The sequence below is a fragment of the Ochotona princeps genome, chromosome 5 (assembly GCF_030435755.1).
Source record: "Ochotona princeps isolate mOchPri1 chromosome 5, mOchPri1.hap1, whole genome shotgun sequence".
Lineage (NCBI taxonomy): Eukaryota > Metazoa > Chordata > Mammalia > Lagomorpha > Ochotonidae > Ochotona > Ochotona princeps.
The window spans coordinates 71,538,520-71,557,022 of record NC_080836.1 but is presented as its reverse complement, the minus strand read 5'-3'; the positions used below and the strand labels follow the sequence as shown (position 1 = coordinate 71,557,022).

The window sequence follows — 18,503 nt, the reverse complement described above, 5'->3', positions numbered from 1 at the left end:
TTACCAGAGATTAATTTTCTAAGGTATAATGATATTTATTTGGGAAAAACAGAGCATTGCAATGGGATTATGCATCCTTACCCACCTATGGGCATATTTAAGGAGGTTGAATTAAATGAGGAAGTTTTTACTACCGTGCAGAAACCAACGTCATCGGAAAGACAACCAGAAGCCCTGAGCGGTCCGCAGACACAGAAGAACAATAAATGTCCTTCGGGACCAGGGAGGAGAGCTTTCTCTGGTCCGAGCCTGGCTCCACCTCTGGACCCCCGCCCTCCCTCGCAGTGACCATCGGGATCGCTTCGAAAACCCCTCACAGCAAACAAACAATCATACAAACTAAAAAAAAAAAAAAACCTAAAATAAATAGACAAACAACAGAAAGTAGAGCTTGGAATCTGACAGGAAAGAGCTGGCATGGATTGGCTCATGCCTTGCTGGGTGGGACACAAAGATTAGTCACTCCTCACCATGGTGTTGAGGATTTTCCTACACACCCCGCACCCCCCCCCAAAAAAAATGTTCTGCACCTTAAATGTCAACAAATATCTTGTTAGAGTTACAAGCCAGTCTAGATTATCCCAAAATCTGCCAAGATCAACAAAATTATACTTCAACACAACAAATGGCTAAATACTAAAATGAAATAGACACGAGACAGCTGAATGGTACCCTATAGCCATTTTAAGGTATATAGCAGCCGGTCCGGTCCTGTATATAAACTAAAATTGAGATGTCAATGAGCTAATCATAGGTTGTGGTTAGGACTTGTTTTTTTTTTTTTTTTTAACATACTGGTTACTCAAAACCATGTCAATTCCATAATATTGCAAATTGCTGTTGATGTTATATTGGGACTCTTAATTGACTGTGATGATATTATACCAGCTCTGACTTCGGACCAGAAATGGTCTCCCCAAGAAACTGTTCAACCCATCTGGACAATAAGTAGCTGGACTCTATGCTTGGTATATGTTTGCAAGGAAAGAATCTTGATTGAATTTGAACTGTAATGCTGCATCAAGGTGGAGGAATCCACCAGGGGGGAGGGGAGGGGGAGGGGTGAGGGGATTCCCAGAGCCTATGAAACTGTCACATAATGCAAAATATTAATAAAGATAAAAATAAATAAATAAATAAATAAATAAGGAAGTTTTTAAAGGCACAGGTAAACATTACATCTGATATTTGGAAATGTTACTCTGCCCACAACATGACAGTTTTTGCTTGGGCAAATGTCCTTGTAGAAGGACTTTTTGCGAAAGGTCATAGTTGCCTCTGTATGATGTTGTGGCAGGATCTTTTACAACAGTTACTATCAGGCAGTTGTCCCTAAGAACCCTCTTTTCTGGCCTTCCAGCTTTATTTCTTTTTATTGGAGTTGACACAGGCAACTGCATTTTGATTCTGACAGCTTTCTCCTTCCTTTCACACCAGTGAGAGACCTTATCCTCTTGGAGTTTGTACTAATTTTGCATAATTAAACTCCCCCAGGGTGAGGATCAGACTATCTTTGTAGCACAGAGAATGATTCCTAATCGCTGTGTTCTTTTTTCCATAAGAAATGCCCTAGGGTATCATCATAAAATGCCTGAGGTTTTAGGAAATAAAAAGCAGAAAGCACCTCTGTAAAGAGATCATTGACATCCTGATTGTTCATTCACTAAGCATGTCGGGAGCATTATTGTGTGCCGGTGGATAGAGCTAGCTGTTAGACCCAATAGAGATCATCCCTGTGCTAAAGTTGTATTTCTGTAGTTGAGGAGAGGGGCAGGTAAGCCTGTGATTGCATACAGTATAACTTATGGTATAAGGAGTTGGGATCCTATGAGGAACTATACGGAGTAATAGCCTGGGTGGGATGAGGGCAGAAATTTCATCTAGACGTGAACAGGAGGTGGTAACACTTGATCTGCACATTGATTGATGGGCTGTATTTAGTGACACTACAGGGGAAGGATGTACATGTATAGTAAACCTTGAGGAATTAAGAGGCATTTCATATGAGTTGATGCATATAGGCACATGATGGTGAATAGTGGGAGATGATATGTAAGGCAGAGGTGAAGAATTAGCTCAAGAAATAATGGCAGGCAGACTGCAAAAGATGGAAAAACAGGGGCCAGCACAATAGCATAGTACGTGAAGGCTCTGCCTGCTGCACAGGCATCCCAAAGGGGCACAAGTTCATGTCCCAGGTGCTCCACTTCCCATCCATCTCCCTGCTTGTAGCCTGGGAAAGCAATGGGAGGATGGCCCAAGGCCTTGGGATCCATGTGGGAGAACCGAAGGAAATTTCTCATGCCTGGCTTTGGTTCAACTCAACCCCAGCAATTGTGGCCATTTAGAGAGTGAATCAGTAGGCAGAAAATCTTTCTTTCTATCTCCCTTTCTCTCTGTAGCTCTGCCCTCCAAATACAAATAATATAAATCTATTTTTGAAGAAGAAAAAGAAGATGGAAAAACAAACAAGCAAGAATCTTACGAGAAGCCAAGGACAAGTGGTTTATTGTTGTGTGCACAGAATGGTGCACAGCGGCACAGAGGAGGGCAGAGAGGGATGAACAGTGGAAAAAGGTGCAGGCAGAAGGCTTACAAAGACAGCATCTTCAGTAAGGGTTGTGGTGATGCACAGAAAAAGATGATCCCATAGCCAGAAAGGATTATAGGAGCAATAGAATGCTAGATTTGTTGTTATTTTGTTTTTAATGAGATCTGGGTTATTTACATATTTATGAGAAGGAACAAGCAGAGGAGGACTTTTCAAATGTAGACAGCAGAGAGATCGAGCTGAAACAAGTGGAATTAGCAGACATAAAGGGTCAATTCCTTAGGCTGCAATAGTGGCCGATTATCATACTGTAATAATCCTTGCCCTCAGTGACAGCCAGCTGCAGTGTTCTTTTCCTCTTAACCAATTTTGTAAGATTTCCTTTGCCTGTTACATCACTAGGATCCCTAAAATCTAAGTCAGTTAATCCAGCCAATGTGAAGGAAGGGTTCTAACTGTATTCTAATTGATTTTGATGTAACAGTAGTCCAAAATCCAACCATCTTGAAATGAGGATAATTTTATGACCAAATAAATTCTCTGAAGCATCACTGCGTGGAATAGGCTTTAATATGTTTTTCTGATGGTGACAACAGTTTTCAAATTCTGCTTTCACAAGTACTGTGGAAGTAAGTTGAATACTTTATATTGTCAGAACTTGAGGTATATTTTCAGTGACTTCCTCCAAAAGAAAAAATGATGCAGTTTTGTGTTTTATTTCACTTCCAGGTAACGTTGTTAAACTTCATGATAACTTCAGAGGGAATGCAAGATCAGCTCCTGGGAATTGTGGTGGCACGGGAAAGACCGGACCTAGAAGAAGAAAAGCAAGCTTTGATATTACAAGGAGCTGAAAACAAAAGGTTTCAAATATCACAAAACAGAATTTCTCTTATTTGTTCTAAGATCACTTAGAATGGACTGAAGTACCTGTTAATGGTCTCTTTAGTTAGATTTAACAGGTACACTGAATGGGAAGAACTCAATGTAAAAAAAAAAAAAATCCCAGTGTCTCTACGTTAATTTGCAAAACTAGATCATTGAGTAGATTTGCTGATACAAATTCACAGGCACTGGAGAAGCGGAAGGCCTGCCACAAACCAAGAAAGTGTATTTTCAATTGTTCAACAAAGTTTTAGTGCAAAAGTTGCAGTATTCATTATGTAGCCTAGGCTGCTTTTCACTGGAGCATGTTATGAATGACTATGTTGCATCCCACTCTGCTTGTAATATCTGCATCATAGGCAGAAAGGGTAATGCTTTCTAAGTCATATAAAATTTCAGAAAGTAAATGGAGTGATACTGTGTGCTTGCTCTAAGCTAAGACACTTGATGGCAGTGTAGATTGGCTTGTCATATATCTGTCTAGCTACCACATAAAATGATTGCTAGGGAATTGGAGCAGAAAGACCTGTCTCTGTGACATTTTGCAAGATGAGAAATTAATTATACAATATCACCATTATGTGCATTTGTCATAAAATGATGCATTTTTTAAGGTTACAAGCTCTTTGTTTCTTATAATAGAAAATATCCATGAAGTGATTTTAAATGATTTCTTTTTCTTCTGGGAAAACTGTGTTTTATTCCAGGCAGTTAAAAGAAATAGAAGACAAAATTTTAGAAGTTCTTTCATCTTCAGAAGGCAATATATTAGAAGATGAAACTGCTATTAAGATATTATCTTCCTCCAAGGCTTTGGCTAATGAGATTTCTCAAAAGCAGGAAGTAGCTGAGGAGACAGAGAAGAAGATTGATGCCACCCGCATGGGCTACCGCCCCATTGCCATCCATTCCTCCATCCTGTTTTTTTCGATTGCTGATTTAGCCAACATTGAGCCCATGTACCAGTATTCATTGACATGGTTTATTAATCTCTTCATCCTGTCTATTGAAAATTCAGAGAAATCAGAAAATTTACCCAAAAGGTATGTAAAGGAAGTATTAATATGAAGTAATGCATGAAACTTAATTTGTGAATTTCATTGTTGTCTCACAATGCTGTGAGATTTTAACTGCTTACCTAATGTGAGCATGATTAATCATTATACCAGAAATAAATCTGAGGGTTATAGATTGAACTGATGTGTTACAAATTTAATCTGCTGAGAAATTATTTACAGGTATATAGGATTATGATGTAATGCTATAAAAAGGAAACATTTGCTTCCTTTTACCATTTGTAAATTGTTTTACTGTTTGGAAGTATGGTAAGAATATTTAATACCCCAAATGATATGACTCCTATTTATTATAAGCCTGCATTCCAAAAGTTGCAAATTTACATTTTGGAAATACACACTAATTGATCAAGTATCTGGGTAAAACAAGCAAGCAAACAAACCTGATCGTGATTATTTGTGGTAAGTTATTTTTATAACAAAAATGTTTTTTTCTTACTAATGATTATTCCAATAAACAATAGAATTAAGACTTAATGGTAAACTAAATAATACTATTTGATTTGTTATCAGACTATTTTGATTTGGTATTTAAACATGTTTTAATGTAATATGAGCAGAAAGAATAATTACAACTTTCAGATTTTATGACATTTTGATAAATAGAAACCTAGATTCTGCATTATTTTCAGTTAGTACTCACTAAGATAACTCGATTTAACACTTAATTCACAGTTAAGAATCTTTTTTTAAATCCTAAATGCTAATTGCACTGAAATATGAATTGAATTCCTTTCATGGGTGTGCTAAATCTCAAATTTTAAATCTACTTAGTCATAGTGATTTGGGTAGTTAATGTCATTCATTATTTTATAGACTTGACTCTGAGACCCATACATTCTTACAGCTGTCATTTTGGGCTTGGTAAAAAAAAAATTTCAAATGTCTGCCCACGAGAGAGAGGAGGGAAGGAAAGGTTATTTCTCAAGGAGAAATACAAGCACATGATGTTGGAGTTTAGTTTTCTATGTTGTGATTTTTTTTGTTAATGACCATGTTATTCCTCTGAAATCTTTAAATTGATTACTGAAATTTGAAAAAAATTAATGATGTTACAATGGTTTCCAGTCATTTGTATTATAAGTTAGTTAACTGAACATGCAGGTTAGTTTTCCACACTATATTCCTTCCTTGAGGCAAAGACTTAAAATTAAACTTCCCAGCACTTACTACAGTAGCACTAACTACAGTAGCACTTACTAAGTAGCACTTACTTACTACCTTCTAGTCACGCCAGTCAGGCCTTACAGCCTTTTCACTTTAGTTCTTACTTTCTACCTTCATTAAAACAATAGCCACAAAACCGTTATCTTCCTAACTAGCTTATTTGCTGGCATCTAGAGTAGAAGATGTTTCTGTTATGCCATTTAAAGACATTTTTAGGACAAAATGTAAAAATCAGACTAACTCTGTGCTTTAGAAATCATGATGTATACTTTATTTTCTTGTTATATCCAGTTAGAATTCATCCACATTATGGCATCTGTTTGTTCATAACTGTGGCTAGAGCCATTTGCAGCTTTTAAAAACCCAAATCCTTTTCATACAAAACAAAATGTGACTCTTTTTAACTAAAATCCTTGATCTTAAAGGGAAAAAAAATCAATAGTGATCTTAAAAGTATAATCCTAGAACCAGAGTAAACTGAGGAAAATATATTTTAAATCTTCTATTGAAGTTACTAATGTGCTTATAGCACTTTGAAGACATCAGAAGTATTTGCCCAGTGAATTTGTTTGACTACACCTCAGAGCTAGCACCTAACTCAAGATACAAACAGTACACAGCCCAGAAACCCCTCCAGTGTCCCCATCAAGTCACTAAACTCTCACCCAAGGTCACATAAACCGGACAGGCGTCCAACCCTGTTTTACAGTTTCATACAAATGGAATCACACAGCGTGAGCTCTTTTGTTCCAAGCATCTTGCACTAAACATTACGGTTGTGAAATTCCAATATATAGTTTTATATAGGGGCAGTATTGTATTTACTTTTAGTTAGTTTTCCTTGGACTATTTGTTGGGGTGATACAGTTAAAAACTAAATATTGCCCTAACCCGTAAATTCTTTTCATAAAGGTAATGGAAAAAGCAGTTTTATTATTGAATAAGCATTAAACCAGAATGTGATATGCATCACAGGCCATCTGCACAGACTTTGCAAAGATGAAGAGGAATCTCATCTACTCTTGAAAGAACAGAATCAGTACAATGCTTTAGATCATGCTTACTTCAGCTAAACTTTACATGGCAGTTGAGATAACTGTTTGTGTTAGCAAGCTGGCTTTATCCAGAGGAAAAGGAAATGTTTCATAGCTACAAAACAAGAGGCAGTTTTGCAATTCCTAGCAAGGTAATTCTGGGAAGTTAAATTCCTAATCACAGAAATTAGGAAATTGGGATGCTATCTCTCTTAATGTCTCTGTTTTAAAGACAAGGCTCCCGGGTCTTTGAGAAAGATTTTTTAAAATATATGTTTTCGGGTGGGGAGAACCCAAGTATCTATGTAACTGTGTCACATAATACAATGTAATTAATGAAGTTAAATAATAAATAATTAAAAAAATATATATGTTTTGGCAGGTTGAGGGCACAGTTGCCTAGTGACTAAAGTCCCCACCTTGCACACGCCAGAATCCCATATGGGCCAGTTCACATGCAGGAGGCCCTGCTTCCCATCCAGCTCCCTGCCCGTAGCCTGGGAGAGCAGTCAAGGATGGCCCAAAGCATTGGGACTCTGCACCTGCGTGGGAGACCCAGAAGAGTCTCCTCACTCCTGGCTTTGGATCAGCTCATTCAGGTCGTTGTGACCACTTGGGGAGTGAAGCAGCAGATGGAAGATCTTTCTGTCTTCTCCTCTCTGTATATCTGACTTTCCAATAAAAATAAATAAATCTTTAAAACATACATGTTTGTATATGTTTTATTTGAAAGGCCAGCTTTACAAGACAGAAAGAGAGGTCTTCCATCCACTGGTTCACTCCCCAAATGACAGCAATGGCCAAAGCTGGCCCAGTCGGAAACCAGGTGCTTCTTCTGGGTCTCCCACTTGTGGGAAGAGACCCAAGCACCTGAGCCATCCTCCACTACTTTCCCAGGCCCTTAGCAGGGAGGTGGTCCACAAGTAATGCAGCTAGGACAGGAACCAGTGCCCACACAGGGTGCCAGTGCTGCAGGCAGAGGTTTATTGATTATTTCCAAAGCTAGAATGCCAAAATTGGGATAAAGATATTCTGTTTTCAAACTTCTGATATAAATTTCTTTTCTGAAGTTATTCAGTATTCAGTTCTGTTATATAAACTTGGATGATTACATATCACTGTATCACTCATCAACATTGAGAATAATTTTTTTTACTCTGATAGGTTGTTAAAATACTATATTTTAATCTGCATTTTGTTGTTAGTGATGTTGAACTTGAACTCCTAATATGACTGACTCTTATAATTATCCTTACTAGTCTCCCTTCAGTCTTCCCACTTACAAGTACAAAGTTATGTTAAAGGGCAGATCTTTATTTTTCTTGGAAACACCAAATGTAACTTGGTATAAGTAATTTTACTACATGTGTGATCAAGTTAATGCCCTGATGGCAAGGCAGCTTATTAGCATAACGATTGGCCAGAAACAGTGTGATTATTTAAGTCTTCTAAGCATTCCTTCAACTGTATCTCAGCAACTGTTTTCTAACAAACTTTTCTTTGGAGTTTTCTACTGGAAATAATATATATATAGATATATGATTGTTCTATTTACGGGAATGCTATAAGAGGCTAAAATACTTAAACTAGACAAGTAAGGAAAAAGGCAGAAATAAAAAATAAAGCTTGGATGGTGGGCAGTCTAAGATGTCAATCTGGACATGGCCACGATCTGCTCGTACTGATGCATTTTTCTGAGACACATTGAAATATAATTTTTATTAATAATTTATTGTATTCTTGTTGACAATCTTTACATAGTTAATTACGGTAAAAAAAAAAGGTTCAGGGGGTATAGGGAAGTGGGTAATACTATTATGTCCATATTGTTTCCATCATGTATCTGAGGTAAAGGGGGATATTGAGGGAGAAGCCCCACCCAGTTTCCCACCCACCCCAAGTCCATGATTGGGGCATGCTCTGAGATACTTGCTCAAGTGGGTTTAATAGTTCTCCAGTTATGAATCGCTGCCAGTTTCGCTCGATGAGGTTGTCCACTGATTGACACAGTCCATCATAGGATCTTCATTTGTCCAGTATTTCACTGCCAATATATAGCTGACGTGGTTGATTGACGTGTTCTGCCCTCTGTCTTTTCTTGGCTAGGGTTCTGAGTCCAGCAGTTCGATTGGGGAGATCTCCAAGGAAACTTTGAGGTATTCCCAGACCAGATTCTTGTACTAGCAAGCACAGGGCCCGGCACAGTCCATCACCACAATCAGCTGGTGGTTTCAATTGCTGGATTGGTTCTGTTTTCAGTCCCGAGTTGCACTGGAACCAATGGGTGTTGCAGTCCAGTCTGGTTCTGCCCAGCACATACTCGGCCCTTACATCAACCAGTGGGAGCTGCAGGCCAGTCGGGGCGACCCACAATAACCCCCACCAGGCCCGCCCCCTACCCTGGTTTGCCGGTATGTATAGCAGACTAGTCCAGTCTGTCCCCCGTCTCGTTTGGCTCTTGTACTTGTCAGTGAGTATTAAAGCTTAGTTCCATCTAACCATCTCAACTATCCAGCCCTCACAGACGTTGTTGAGTGCCTTTCTGTCTAGCCACCCCAGCCCCCGTCCTAGTTTTCATGCCCTCCCATAGGAGTAGTGACCCAAGAGGGGGGAACCCACTTTTTCCCTCCCAGGTCTCTCAGTCCCGGTTTATGCACTGTTTAGGTGGTTCTGTGATTTGACTTGACAGAATTAGCCCCCAGTGCTAGCTTCTGCCAGCTGATGCTGCGGCCAAGCCCAAACATCCCTCACCCACTCTAATTTATGCTTGCACCTGCAGGAATAATCAGCCCAGCCTGGTTTTTCCCTGATCTAGTCCACATGCGGCGCACAGGTGTTGCAGCCTTGCTTAGTCTGGTCTGTCCCCATCCCAGTCCAAACTCTCCAGTGGGAGTAGCTGTCCGGTGAGGGGACCAGCCCCTTAATCCCCCTCGCCGGCTCTGCCCCTCCCTTCCTGGATCTCGTGCGTGCTGGTTGGGTGCTGCAGTCACATCCAGTACAGGCAACCTCACCCTAGCATTCCATATTGTGCACTGGTTTTGTCGCGACCAAACTCGGCTCGACCCATACTCTGTTCTGGTGTTCGGATTTGCCAGTGGATGACATGAACTGATTCAGCCTGGTCTGCCCCCAACCCATGCCAAATGTATGCCAGTGGGAAACTTTCCATGGCCTGTTCTGAGCTGTTTCCTACCATGCTTCTTGGGCTTGCCTGCAGAGACTGTGTCCTGCCAGAGGAGTTGCCCAGGCTCCTCCATCAGAATCTCTCCCAATGCCAGATTTTGCGCATACCAGGGGGTCCTTGAGCCAGCCCTACTCAGTTCACCTCCTGTCCTAGCAGGAACAGTGGCTTTTCCTGGCTGGCTTTCACCCCATTCTGTTTCTTGTTGTTGGATGCTTCAGCCCAGCCATGGCTTGTCCATACCCACATACAGCTCACACATGGCTCAGTAGGGGGTTGAGACCCAGCCTAGTCAGTCCCACATCTACCCTGGTTCTCCATGACACCAGATGGTGTTGGGGTCTGGCCTGGCTTAGTGCATCCATTCCCAGCCCACACTAGTGCCAAGGGAGATAACAACTGTTTCCTAGATAGAACGAAATATAATTTTGCTTAATCATAATAAAATGACTTTTAAAAAAATTTTGGGTAAATCAGTCTGCTTAGAGTATTTGAGTCTTTAATCCTTCTCTCATAATAGCTCTCCACATTGTCATGTAACTGTTCATTTTCTTTTATAACTGTTATATGCTATGTAATAAAATTTTTTAATGTTTCAACTATAGTTTATTTCCTTATGTGATAATTAAGCATTTAGAGAATTATATTGATTTTAAAAATTACTGTGAATACAGAACACATATCAACACTTGACTAGAAAATTATTAGTTAATATTATTGTGAGTATTCATATTTCTGTTTTGTCTGTGTGTCCAATGACCATATATTCTATCACAATTTCTCCAAATAAAAGATTTCTGCAGCTGTTATTGCTGTGTGAACAGAGTAGCATTGTGCTAAAGTGTTCATGTGAATTTTGTTATTTAGTTCAATCCGCTCATTTAGCATATAGCAGAAAACACTTACAGGTGTTTATTTTGTAAAGAGGTCGAATTTTATCCCTAAAAGTGCCCTGTAGTTAAAAAAAATTAGCTCACCAACCTCTTAATGTAATAGATTAGTAGACCATGCCCTGAGTTTTTTGCAAAAGCAAGATGAAGGTTTTCAAAAAATGCAATCAACAGTAAAATGCATTTCTACTGAAGTGTTTCTACAATGTGCAGATCTCAGATTGTGCACCCAGTTAATGAGGATCCTTGATTGTTTTGAGAGTAATTGACCATATAAAGTTTATTAAAAGAACAGACATCTAAGTCGTTTATAACGGGCTTTCGTGCCGACGTTCCTGTAAAGTACAATGTGTTATTTGTCTCCGTTTTCTTTGTCTCCACCTTAGGCTTCAGATTCTCAGGGATCATTTTACATACTCCCTGTACGTCAATGTCTGCCGGTCACTCTTTGAAAAGGATAAACTGCTCTTTTCCTTTTGTCTAACTGTCAATCTTCTGATACATGAGCGCACGGTTAGTGATATTTTCATTTGTAAGAGAAAAGATATATTATTATTAACACTTATTAGTTAATGTGCTAGTTTTTATAGATATAGATGTAAAGATTGTAAATAGTTCAAAAGTAAGATTCATTATAGTTAAGAAAATAAGAGACTGGGGCCCGGCGGCGTGGTCTAGCGGCTAAAGTCCTCGCCTTGAAAGCCCCGGGATCCCATATGGGCGCCGGTTCTAATCCCGGCAGCTCCACTTCCCATCCAGCTCCCTGCTTGTGGCCTGGGAAAGCAGTTGAGGACGGCCCAATGCTTTGGGACACTGCACCCGCGTGGGAGACCCGGAAGAGGTTCCAGGTTCCCGGCATCGGATCGGCGCGCATCGGCCCGTTGCGGCTCACTTGGGGAGTGAATCATCGGACGGAAGATCTTCCTCTCTGTCTCTCCTCCTCTGTGTATATCTGGCTGTAATAAAATGAATAAATCTTTAAAAAAAAAAAAAAAAAAAAAAAGAAAGAAAATAAGAGACTGAATTTCTCAGAATATATATATGTGTGTGTATATATATAGATTATATATATGTAAAGCACTGAGTTCCTTATGGTAAAACTACTTAAGCTTTTGTATGTTTTAGCTTCAAGTAAATCTGGTTTTATTAGCATACAATATGTGGACACATTTAATAAAATACTGATATATTTATACTAAGTAATAATTTAAATTACAGAACTTTAAGAACTTTTGCAATCAGTTAAGTTTAACCATTTGGACTTAACAGTAGCTTTCATAAATTTTGCTGTCTTTCAAATTTATTTATTTAAAAGATTGGAAGAATTTTAAGCATGGAAGGACAGTGTTGTGTAAGGTCATTATTTTATACACATATTTCCTTCATTTTTGTTTCTTATGTTGAAGTGTCAGTAGACTTCTGAAAGAGTAGAGGATCTATTCTTGTATCTCTTGCTTCATCGTAACTTACTCTGTGTAAGATAGTTAAAACCATGACTTTGTCCCCACAATTTTCAGAACCAGTAGGACTCTAGAAACAATTTGGAAGAACATATGTTCAAATGCTATATATCCACGTTTTCATGTGGAGAATTAAAATTCTAGAGGAAAATTATCAAGTATATTTGCGGAGGTCTCCCCCACAGATTCCTTTAGTACCCCGTTGCCGGAGGGGATGAGCCTGCTGCCCGCCACCCAGCCTCCCGGCCCGCGAGAGACAAACAGACGGACAGGGGTTCTGTCTAAGCAGTTCCGATTTATTGGGGAAATTCAATTTCTTATATAGGGTAAGGGATAGCCTCAGGCCGGGAATTTGGGGAAATCCAGGAGGGGAAGAAACTAGGAGCCAATTACTAGGAGAATGACCGCAGAAGCACCTCCCATAGGCCAGGGGTAGGTGAGCGAGATGGCCCTGGCCAATCAGTATTTCCTTGGAGCTATGTGACTCCTGCCCTGGTTCACACCCAGGGCTCTGTCCTTGGCCGCCATCTTGCCCACCAGTGACCTGGACTGTTAGTCGCCATCTTAGTGACTTAGTGACCTTTTTGCCCCTGAGCCCCACATATATTTAAAATGGAGCTATTTTTAAAACATTTATAAGGAATACTTTGATTTTGTATGAATGAATACTGAGTGGTATCAGTAGCTATTGAGTTTCATAGGGGCTGTTTCTGGTTTCTGACATTTTTGTAGATCAACACTCTGATCTTAAAATATTGCCAATTTACTGATTCAAAATGAATTCACTCCTGACTCTTCATGCTGCCTTGTCTTCCAAAGATTAAGAAAGCTGAGTGGAGATTTCTGCTGACAGGAGGCATTGGACTGGACAACCCTCATGCCAACCCTTGTACATGGCTTCCTCAGAAGTCCTGGGATGAAATATGCCGACTGGACGACCTGCCACCCTTCAAAACCATTCGTAAAGAGTTTATGCACTTAAAGGATGGCTGGAAAAAAGTGTACGATAGCTTGGTATGTTGAATAACCAGTTGCTTATTCCAAAGATTTTTGATGGAGAAAACAATTTGAAATAGTGGATCTTTGCCTGAAAGCAAGATTTAAGAAACTCTGAAACAACCAGTCAAATGCTGAAATATGAATTTACTTCACTTTTTGAATGAGTGATTCTTTTTGCATGATGGGAGTGAGCTAGCTGATCTTTCTGTTTCTTTTATCCCTCTGCCTTTTAAATAAATAAAATTTATTTTTATAAAATTCTGTGCCTTTCCATTTTAGGAACCACACCATGAGGTTTTTCCTGAGGAGTGGGAAGAAAAAACGAATGAGTTTCAGAGGATGCTTATCATTCGTTGCTTGAGGCCAGACAAGGTAAATGTGAATTTTGACAGCAGGTGTACCATGCCAGTCCCTCCTCGCTGTGCAGTCCAGCCAGACACAGGGGACGATCCCTGGGAAATAGTACTGTTTCCTTCTGAGCAAATCATTCTTCAGAATTCATAAATTTATTACAACCACTCTTAAATTAGTTACCAGCCAGGTTCTATTATTAAACTTTATAGATTTTATGATAACTTTTAATTTGTGGTTCCCCATTCTGCACTATTGTCTCCCTTTGCAAGCTGTATAGTCTTATTTTTATTCTGCTATTTTGGTGAAATTAGTCAAAGACATTTACAACAAGATGATACGCTATAACCCATGAATCATAAGAATTCTATCCTTGTATGTAGTTCTTTGTTGGCCTTTGAAATATCAAACAAAATGTTATTTTTAAGGCATTCATCACTCTTGACAGAAAGCAAATATCAATACTGCTACTTTTAGCCTCCTTAAATAATAAATATATAATCGATGAGTCAGTGGACCTATCCTGACAGGCAATGTCAATACTCATTGACATTCTCATCTGTATTGTAGCCTATGAAAACTCACTTCTTGAACCAGTACCCACAGGCATATCAGTATATTCTGTATATCACAGAAATTAAATATATTGAAGAAAAATGGAAAAAGTATCCTCTCTGTAATTACTACGCAAGTGCAAGTCTTACATAATTGTTTCCACATTCAGTGTACTCACAACTTTAGTTTTTGCGGAAGGTAAGACAAAGCCTCCATCCTAACAACAAAAAACCTATTCTTCAGAAACATCAATGATAATATAGGACAAGGCGTATTTTTTCTTCTCTGATCCATCATTCAGTGAGCACTTGGAGTTCTTGCTCAATGTGGCTGTTTTTTCTTAGATGGGGTCCAGGTATCATCAGGTGCAAAAGTAAACACAGTACAGCGGGCCTATGATAACTCTAGGGCTGCACGACAGTATTTCAGTTTCTTTTAAAAATTAGCCTAGTGGCTAATCCTTACGTTGCATCCAAGGGGATCCCGTGTAGGTATTGACTTGTGTCCAGGCTGCTTCACTTCCCATCCAGTTCCCTGCTTGTGACCTGGGAAAGCAGTCAAGGATGGCCCAAAGCCTTGGGACCCTGCACGCACATGGTGGATCTGGAAGAAGTTGCTGACCTTGGCTTCAGATTGGCTCAACTCCCGCCACTGCAGCCATTGGGCAGTAAACCAGCCAATGGAAGACCTTGCTGTCTCTCCTTCTCACTGTTAATCTGCCTTTCCAATAAAGGTAAATAAATTTTTTTTCAAATGCTACGTAGGATTGGCATTTCAGCTGCAGAGTTGTAGATATTATTTCTTTATCAGCTTTTTAAAAAAAGATTTTTTTATTTTATTGGGAAGACAGATCTACAGAGAGAAGGAAAGACAGAAAGATCTTCCATCTGCTGGTTTACTACCCAAGTGGCAACAACAGCCAGAATTAAGTTGATCCAAAGCCTTCTCTGGGTCTCCTACATATGTACAGTGCTTTGGGTCATCCTCTACTACTTTCCCAGGCCACAGACAGGGAGTTGGATGGGAAGTGGAGCAGCAGGACATGAACTGGCACCCATGTGGGAACCCTGGGCAGTTGCAAGCGAGGATCTAGCCACTAAGCAACTGCACTGGACTCCCTTTGTCAACTTTCAAGAAAGGGAAAAGCAGCATACCCACCAGGTAAATTAGCAATTGATTGACCTCTAATATTGTAAATTTCTTGAGCATAATTTGCAGACAGGGTTTCTTGTCCTCTCAAACCACTCCAGTAATAAGAAGCCATAAATGCCAAGCTCTCTAATGCCCTAGTTTGGAAAAATTTACAAGGTTCTTATTAAATCTGCTTTAAAGATAGTTTATGTGTTTTCTTGGTAGAAGAAGCAAGATCAAATGTATAAATATTGAGGTGTGGAATGCTTTGAATCCATTTACAAAATGAAAAGCTTGTAACCACAGTTCTATTCTTCTGAACTGTAAACCAAAAAAAGCAAACTAATCAGCTTATAATAAACATGTCACATATAAGTTAATATGTTTCTCTGACCACCAGTAAATCCTATAGGAACTTGCAATAAATGGAAAAGTATATATGGAAAACAACACACATCTTTCCTGCCTTTGGGAAGATGGTTGCCTGAATAAGTTCATAGCTTTTGTTACTGACACATTTCATTTTATAAACATAATGGTAGCATACACAGATTGCAGAAGCAAACCCGATTCTATTGCCTTGCCAACACAGTAGCTGGCCTGGCTTCTCTTACCTCAGCAGTCAACGGTTCAGTCTTAAGAGCAAACAGGTTTTGTTCAGTTGTAGTAGCAAAAATGAAGCACCAGTTTGTTTAGGTTCAGGTAAGAATCCCTAACTTCTCCCCTGTTTCCCACCAACTAAAGCGTCATTTCACCACCCCAGCGCCGTTTGGCTGGGCGTAGTAACTGACAGCAGCAAGCAGGAATCACTCGCGAACCAGAGCCATAATAATGAACTTACATGAGTGAAACAATGAAATTTCATGTGCTTTGCATTTTGTCTGCAAAATTGTCACTTAGTGAAGAACTCAACCTTGGGAATAAAGAGATTATGATAAAAGTGATGTTTTTATGATTGTTATGTATTTAATCTAGCAAGAGCAGACCAGCTATAGGAAAATGATAAAGAGTGGGGGCAAGGTCTAAGTGCTAATCTTTAGTTTTTATTCGGGTAGCTCAACATCTTTCACCCTTCAGAGTATTTGAAATTTGAAACAATTTACCTGGGAATTAAACCTTATGCATATTAGTCTATGTTGTTAAAGCTTTATTTATATAAGCAGAGTTACAGAGAGAAGAGAAAGATTTACCTGCTGGTTTACTCCGCAAATGGCCACAACGACAGGAGCTGAGCTGATCTGAAACCAGGAGCTAGGAGCTTCCTCTGTGTCTCCCAAATGAGTGCAGGGTCTCAAAGCTTTGGGCCATCCTCTACTGCTTTCCCTGGGCACAAGTAGGGAGCCGAATGGGAAGTGGAATAGCTGGAGCATAAACCAGCACCCATGTGTGATGCTGATACTTGCAGGTGGAGGATTAGCCAATTGAATAATTGCACTGCTCCCTATTCAATATTTTTGTACAATTTCTGTAGTTAGAAACTACTCAGAAAAGTTGGCATCCAGGATTTTTTTAATGTGTTTATTCATTAAGTGGATAATCATCTTGTTAGGTAGATCCTTATTATCATGATGCTTTCCCATTTATAGTTGTTCTTCTGTACATTTTCATATCGATGTATATACTCACTTCTGGGGTTTCTATTGTCTTCTGATGATCTCGGTTTCAGGTTTTTCTTGCTTTAGAAGTATTTTATTGTTTTCAGGTACAAAGGAAATCTTTGCTGCATATATTATTCTGCATTGGCAGTTGTTTTTGGTTTTTTTTTTTTTAGATTCTGGAATATGTCACTCCATTCTCTTCTGAGCTGTAGGGTTTCCTCTGAGAGGTTATCTGTGAGCTGATTGGGGTTCCTCTAAAAGTTAATTGGATTTTCTCACGTGCATACTTAAGTACCTTTTCTTTATGTTCAACTGAAGGAAGCTTGATTATGATGTGTTCTGGTGAGGATCACTTCTGGTTGACTCTATCTGGGGTTCTGTGCCCTTCCTGACCTTGGTTCCTCATTTCTTTCTGTGTTAGGGAAGTTTTCATTTATTATTTTATTGAGTACATCTTTTAACACAGCTTCTGTTTATATAACTTCAGGAACCCCCCTAACTCTTGCATTCAATTTTTTGATGGTGTCACTTAATTCTAGGATGCTTTTCTTAACTTTACTTAGGTCTCTTCTAGCTTTCTGATGAGTTTAGCAGTTTTGCAGGAGGTGTTTTCCAGTTCTGAGTTGTGTTTTGGGTTTTGTTTTTGTTTTTGGCCTCACTCATTCTATTATTAAGGCTTTCCACTGGAATTTTAATCTGCTGTACTGTTTTTCATTTCTGATAATTCACTTTGATTTTGTTTCAGTGTTGCTCCTTCCTGTGTAACATATTCCTTAAATTCCTAGAATTCCTATATGTGCTTCTCATTGTTTTTAAATACCTTTGTAACAATTCTCAAAAATTCATTATCCAGAAGTTCCTTGACTTCTTCTTTAGCTGACTTCGAGGTTGAAATAGTCTTTTGCTCCATTGTGGAGGAGGCATCAGTGACCCCATTCATTGTACCTCTTCTTTTCCCTTGGCCATTGTAATTCTGATTAGTGGATTCTTCTGTTTGGGCCAAGTTTTTAAACTGCATCATCCACAAGTCTACAGGTCAACGTTACTGAACCTTTTCGTTGCCTGGTTCTCCACTTGTATCACTACCCACAGCAAATTTCAGTCCCAGGCTCCCTTGCTATTCTGTTGCCACAGCCTCCATAGGTGGGTCTCCTGAGTCATGCTCTTCACCTCCTGTGATCCCATGTTGTGGCTCCTCTGTTGTCTGCTTAGTCTTTCTCCCGTTCCTGATTCTAGCAGCACTCAGGATTAGGGAGACTCCAGCTGTGACTTTAAAATAGATCAGAGTGGTGTTAGTGGTACCTGTTGCATGGATATTTTTTTCCTCTTCTTATTGAAACCTGCTGCCAGTTAGGTCTTGGCGTAACCTGGACTGATTTTTAAGAGAACCCATGGGATGCCAAGTTGATATTATTTTCCCAGTGGGACCAGTGCAATACATTGAGCTGCAAGTGAGTTGTCCCCTGGCCTAGTGCATGTGTAGGTTGCTGTTGTCCTTCCTGGGACCTTGCTGCAAGTCAGAATGGTGCTTAATGAGGCACTGGTGAGGGTCTGGGCCATGAAATCGACCATGTTCCCAAACTCATCCTTATAGGATTCTGCCACTTCTGCTTCTGTTCAAGATT

The 18,503-nt window shown here is 39.5% G+C and overlaps 1 protein-coding gene across 1 annotated transcript in view; it reads left to right on the top strand.

The window, feature by feature from the left end:
- Positions 1–18,503, top strand: part of DNAH7 (dynein axonemal heavy chain 7) — a 253,007-nt gene that overhangs the window by 194,458 nt on the left and 40,046 nt on the right. The window contains exons 50-54 of the mRNA XM_058664751.1: positions 3,281–3,414; positions 4,144–4,479; positions 11,171–11,297; positions 13,064–13,258; positions 13,523–13,615. Coding sequence (XP_058520734.1) covers positions 3,281–3,414; positions 4,144–4,479; positions 11,171–11,297; positions 13,064–13,258; positions 13,523–13,615 — 885 coding nt within the window. The remainder of the gene's footprint in view (positions 1–3,280; positions 3,415–4,143; positions 4,480–11,170; positions 11,298–13,063; positions 13,259–13,522; positions 13,616–18,503) is intronic.